The 6,000-nt window shown below is 46.3% G+C and overlaps 1 protein-coding gene across 3 annotated transcripts in view; it reads left to right on the top strand.

Moving 5' to 3' along the window:
* Positions 1-215: 215 nt before the first annotated feature.
* The window catches only part of TRPC4AP (transient receptor potential cation channel subfamily C member 4 associated protein), a 78,586-nt gene continuing 72,801 nt past the window's right edge, over positions 216-6,000 (top strand). For all 3 annotated transcript variants that reach the window (XM_082856758.1, XM_082856757.1, XM_082856756.1), the window contains exon 1: positions 216-418. In XM_082856758.1, coding sequence (XP_082712884.1) covers positions 248-418 — 171 coding nt within the window. In that variant the 5' untranslated portion in view covers positions 216-247. The remainder of the gene's footprint in view (positions 419-6,000) is intronic.

Genomic DNA, 6,000 nt, shown 5'->3' with positions numbered 1-6,000 from the left:
TGAAATGCTGGACTGAGGGGCCAGAAGGACGAGTGGCGCAAGAAACGCCACATCGCTCTCTCGCACCTGCCCTCCTGACAGCAAGACTACATTTCCCAGCAGTCCCCGCGGCGCGCACGGCCCCTTGCCACGCGGCTTGCGCCTCCGCCGTCGGCCTAATGGGGGCGCTGCGGCGACCCCTCCGCCGCCCCGTAGGAATCTCCGCGGCCCCGGGGCCGCTTGCTTCCTGTTTGTCGGACGAGGAGACATGGCGGCGGCGGCGCCGGCGGCTGCTGGGTCTGGGGTCGGCCGAGGGCGACGGGCGGCGGCAACTGTGGCGGCTTGGGGCGGATGGGGCGGCCGGCCGCGGCCTGGTAACATTCTGCTGCAGCTGCGGCAGGGCCAGCTGACCGGCCGGGGCCTGGTCCGGGCCGTGCAGGTACGAAGCCGGCCCGGAGGGGCGGGGCGGGGTGGACCGGGCGGGAGCTGGCGGGGGGGCCGGGCAAGAGGCCTTTCCAGGCCGCCACTGTACGGGCCCGACCCCTCTTGGCTGGCCGCGGGGCCTCCCTGTGGGCTGTCGCGACGCTGTCAGCCGCGGCGGGGCAGTGGGCAGCGGCAGGCTAGAGGCTCCGGCTTAGGGGCCGAGCAGGGCTGGGCTGCATCGGGCACTGATGGCGTGTACGAGTCTTAGGCCCAGCTCCTAGATCCTCCCTTCCTTGCGCCACGTCTGCACGTCTGGGGGACCCTGGGCGAGTTTGCTGTAGCCTCTACGGGCCGCGAGTTTCTTCCCCGTGACTTGGGCGGTGGGTCATCACTGCAAACCCCAAACGGTTCCCAAGCCATCATAAATGTCATTCTCTCAGAGAGGCCTTTCCTCGACACAACCCTCCCTCTTCAAAAGTGGGTCCCCATTGTTATTCAGTTACAGCCCTGAATTCGTTCCGTCCACATTACTTTCTTAGTCTGTAATTACATATTTCTTTGTTGTCTGTCCTTTTTCTCGCGTGTGTCCCACGTTAGGCTGAGCTCCAGCGGGTGCAGGGACTGTATCTGGTTTGCCAGAGTAGAGCGTCATGGTAAAGAGCTAGGGCTCTGGAGTCAGGCCTGGATTCAGAACCCTGCTCTCTCTTGCTTGGGCAAGTTACGTTTCTGTGCCTCAGTTTCCTGATTTGTGTAAAAGCGTTAAATGCATTTCTGGTGCACAGTAAAAAGCTGAAGAGTAATCAGTTAATATTAATGCTATACTTGGTATTTGGCTTAAATAGTGCCCAATATATGATTAGCATTTTTTTTTTTGAATGAATGAAGGACACTGCTTTAGGGTAAAGCGGGATGAATAAACCTAGGCTGCTCGCTGCTCTACTCCCCCCGCCCCCGTGTTCCCAGAACTTACGTTGCAAACACACCTGTAAAGCATTGGCTTAATTTAAGGATAGCTTTTGCGTAAAGAAACTTTTTAAGTAAATACAGGAATAGTAATAAAGTGATTGGTGGGAGTGGAGTGGGAATTGGGTAGATGAGGGAGAGTGTGAGAGTGAGACTTTTCACAGTATAACTTTATATATGAACTTAATTTTGAACCACTTCAATATTACTCATATGGTTAAAAGGACAGAATATAAGATAAAGACCAGGTGGTCTGTGTTTGTAGAGGGTTACAGATGAAGAAGCAGTTCTGGGTGAACAGTATTTTCCTGAACATCAGTTAACCATAGATGAGCAACTTTTTTCCCTTTGCATTCTTCTCTGTCTGCCTTAAGATTCTGGAAATACTTGCTCTATCCTTTAACCCAAAGACCCTTACTGAGCTGGGTATGTAGGAATGGGCAGAAAGGGAACTAACTCACCTTTACTGAGCACATATTTTGGATCAAGCATTGTGCAAGGTATACAGTGTCTTTATTTAATTCTCAATCTTTTGAACCAAGTGTCGGGACTCATCTCAACACAGATGAAGAAACTGAGGCTCAGAAAAATTCGGTAATTTGCTCCTAAGCACTTGTCTTGATAATCCTCTATGTTCTGAGGGCAATAGGGAGCCACGGAAGTTCTTTCACTTAATGAATGGGGAAATTTAGTACACTTAATTTGTTTCCAGTGCTGGATGACTTGAAATGGGAGGAGACTGAAGAAGCTCACCAGATAGAAGGTGCTGGAATGTTCTTGAGCCTGATCTAGTCTGGTTATTGTGGTAATCAGTAGTTGTATACAGACAGGAATGGGAGCTATTTCAGAGGTTGAGATGGATGTACCTTCCCAAAACTATAGTGAAGATAAAGTGGGGAACTTCATCTTTCAGATGTGTCCTTTCTTAGTCACTTTCTTTGATCTCTTCCTTGCTACACCCCCACGTTGCAGAATAAATTATATCCTCACAAGTATTTCCATAGCACAGTAAGCATATCCATTATGGCATGTGGTATACTTGGAAAGACCAGATGAAAATTTTTTTTCTTTATGTTGTAAACACATAAAATTTACCTCCTTAATCATTTTTAAGTGTGCAATCAGTAGTGTCAAGTATTCACATTGTTGTGAAACAGATCTCCAGAATTTTTTCATCTCGCAAATCTGAAACAACCCATTAAACAACTACTTTTTTCCCCTCCCCCAGCCCCTGGTAACCACCATTCTACTACTTTCTGTTTCCATGAATTTGATTACTTTAGATACGTCATATAAGTGGAATCATACATTGTCTTTTTGTGCCTGGCTTATTTCACTTAGCATAATATCCTCAAGGTTCATCCATGTTATAGCATGTAACAGGATTTCCTTGGAAAAGACCAGATTTTGAAGTAAGATGGACCTGGATTGAATGCTAGTTCTGTCACTTATAACTAGGTTATATTATTTAATCTCTCTGAACCTCAGTTTCATTATTTCTAAAATGGCTGTAGTAACATCTACCTCATAGGGCTGTTAGGAGGAGTGAAATAACGTATCTAAAAAGCTTGGCCAGTGTGTGGCACATAGTAAATGTTCAGTAAATAGTTGCCATCAGCTCATAGCCATCAGAGTGGGCTTCCTGAGAGACTGTGTCTTATTTTTCTTTGTGTCTGCAGAGCCTGAAACAGCGCCAGTCACTTGATCTTCAGGACTCAGGAAATTGTTTGACTTGAAATACTGTATGTGAGGGCTCTGTCCTCCTCTTCCTCAGTCCTGTCTCTTTGTGTATCCCAAACAGTCCCATGGCTTTAAGGAGTTCTGGAGTCAGATTACCTAGGTTTGAGTTCCAGCTCTGGTACATACTTGCTGTGTGTCTTTGGACAAGTAGCTTAATCTCTTTGTGCCTCAGTTTCGTCTTCTTTTTTTTTTTTTTCTTTTTGTGGTACGCGGGCCTCTCACTGTTGTGGCCTCTCCTGTTGCGGAGCACAGGCTCCGGACGCGCAGGCTTAGCGGCCATGGCTCACGGGCCCAGCCGCTCCGTGGCATGTGGGATCCTCCCGAACCGGGGCACGAACCCGTGTCCCCTGCATCGGCAGGCAGACTCCCAACCACTGCGCCACCAGGGAAGCCCTCTTCATTTTTAAAATAGAGATAATCATGGGACCTAACCTGCTAAAGCTGTGGTAAGGACCAAGAGCGTTTATACACATAAAGCACTTAAAATGGTGTCTAAAATATAGTAAGCATGCTATAAAGATTAGCAACTATCGTTTTTAGCAAAACTATATTCTGATAGATCCTAAATCTGTTATTTCCATCCTGGTTTCTCTCTTTAGCTCCAGTTGGATATATCCAGATACTTTCTCAGGGTCTCCACCTAGGCGTCTAATAGTCACCTCGAACTTAATATGGCAAATACAATTCCTAATTCCTCTTCCACCAAACCTGATCTTCCTCAAGTCCCAAACAGAACTTGAGAGAAGCCTGGGAGAAGACCCCAGGCCACATGATTTAGAATGGGCCTTGTCCTACTTGGATTTTTTTTTTTTTTTTTTTGCGGTACGCGGGCCTCTCACTGTTGTGGCCTCTCCCGTTGAGGGGCACAGGCTCCAGATGCACAGGCTCAGCTGCCATGGCTCACGGGCCCAGCCGCTCCGTGGCATGTGGGATCCTCCCGGACCGGGGCACGAACCCGTGTCCCCTGCATCGGCAGGCAGACTCCCCACCACTGCGCCACCAGGGAAGCCCCCTACTTGGATTTTAATGTTCCTTATTTTCATCTCTCCCTTTCAGTTTGATCTCTATCAAGGTAATAAAATATGCTGGTATGATGCTTTAGCATTTACAGAGCCTGTTCACATTTATCAGCACATTTGATCCCTAAAGCAAATCAGATCTTATAATCCCTTGCTTAAAACCCTCCAGTGGCATCCCATTGCAGTTGGAATCAAATCCAGATTCCTTTCCAGGGGTGCACAAGACTCTGCACAATCAGTAGGAATTGAGGGAAAGGGATAGACTAGGCAAAGCAACTCACACAGGTCATGACCTACCGCACCTAGAGATACTACTTCAGTTTGGCAATCTGGTGAGAGGCTAGGTTTTGGCATCCTGTTTTTGTTTTGTTTTGTTTTGTTTGCGGCATGTGGGATCTTCCCGGACCAGGGCACGAACCTGCGTCCCCTGCATCGACAGGCGGACTCCAACCACTGCGCCACCAGGGAAGCCCCTAGCATCCTGTTTTGTTTCCCAAATTTCCGGTCATTGCGTCCTTCGTGATTTTTGGCATATCTAAATTCTACTTGAGTGTTACTTCATATATATTTTTTTAGATTGACTCCTCTTTTTTTTTTTTTTAATTTCAGTTGGCACAATTGTTTTAACCTTGTTCTGAGCATTAACATTTGAAACCTAGCGGTTCAAGTCAAATACAGTCTCTTTGCCTGTCAAGGATAATTTGATATTGAAAACCCTGTAGATAGGATAAATTCTCATTAATTAGAAATATGAATAATATTTAAACAGTTTTTGTATTCGCAAACCATAAAATTCATTCTTATATTAAAACAAATCCCATTAAAGTAGACACAAGCATTCATTGGTTAATGTTTGTTATCAGAATAATATAAGTGTATTTAATCTTCATTAATTAAAGGTATTTAATTTTCATTAATTATTCTTTAAGAAGGGTATTTACTTGCACTTAATGCATTTTGAGGCATTAGATATCTTAGGACTAAACAAGTAAGATACACATTTTATGTTTATGGAATTCAGCCTTTAATTATTTAAAAAGAAAAGCAGTAAAGACAAAAATAAGTCAATGAAAACTGTAAATGTCTGGAAGTGTCACATTCACTAAACAGGTTGACAGCTTAGGCAGCATGATGTAAGAGATTATCACTCCTGTAAACTGTTAAACCACAAGTATTCCGAGAGAAGAAACCCATACAACATCTGCCAAAAATTCAACTTTGAAGATGCCTGGATGGTGGCTCTTTTCATCACGCTACTCAGCTGTTCACAAGGAAAACAAAATCCAGATGATTATTTTTATCTTATTTATTTATAAATTTATTTATTTTTGGCTGCATTGGGTCTTCGTTGCCGCGTGTGGGCTTTCTGTAGTTGTGGCGAGTGGGGGCTACTCTACCTGCGGTGCGCGGGCTTCTCACTGCGGTGGCTTCTCTTGTTGCAGAGCGCAGGCTCTAGGCACGCGGGCTTCAGTGGTTGTGGCACGCGGGCTCTAGAGCGCAGGTTCAGAAGTTGTGGTGCACGGGCTTAGTTGCTCCGCAGCATGTGGGATCTTCCTGGACCAGGGCTCGAACCCATGTACCCTGCATTGGCGGGCAGATACTTTTTTAAAAAATTTTAATTAATTAATTTTTATTTTTGGCTGTGTTGGGTCGTTGCTGCACATGGGCTTTCTCTAGTTGTGGCGAGCGGGAGCTCTTCTTTCGTTGAGGTGCACAGACTTCTCATTGCGGTGACTTCTCTTGTTGAGGAGCACGGGCTCTAGGCACATGGGCTTCAGTAGTTGTGGCACACAGGCTCAGTAGTTGTGGCTCGCAGGCTCTAGAGTGCAGGCTTCAGTAGTTGTGGCTCATGGGCTTAGTTGCTCCACGGCATGTG

Source organism: Leucopleurus acutus (genome assembly GCF_964270905.1).
Source record: "Leucopleurus acutus genome assembly, chromosome: 16".
Classification (NCBI taxonomy): Eukaryota; Metazoa; Chordata; class Mammalia; order Artiodactyla; family Delphinidae; genus Leucopleurus; species Leucopleurus acutus.
This window is presented reverse-complemented; position numbering and strand designations above follow the sequence as displayed.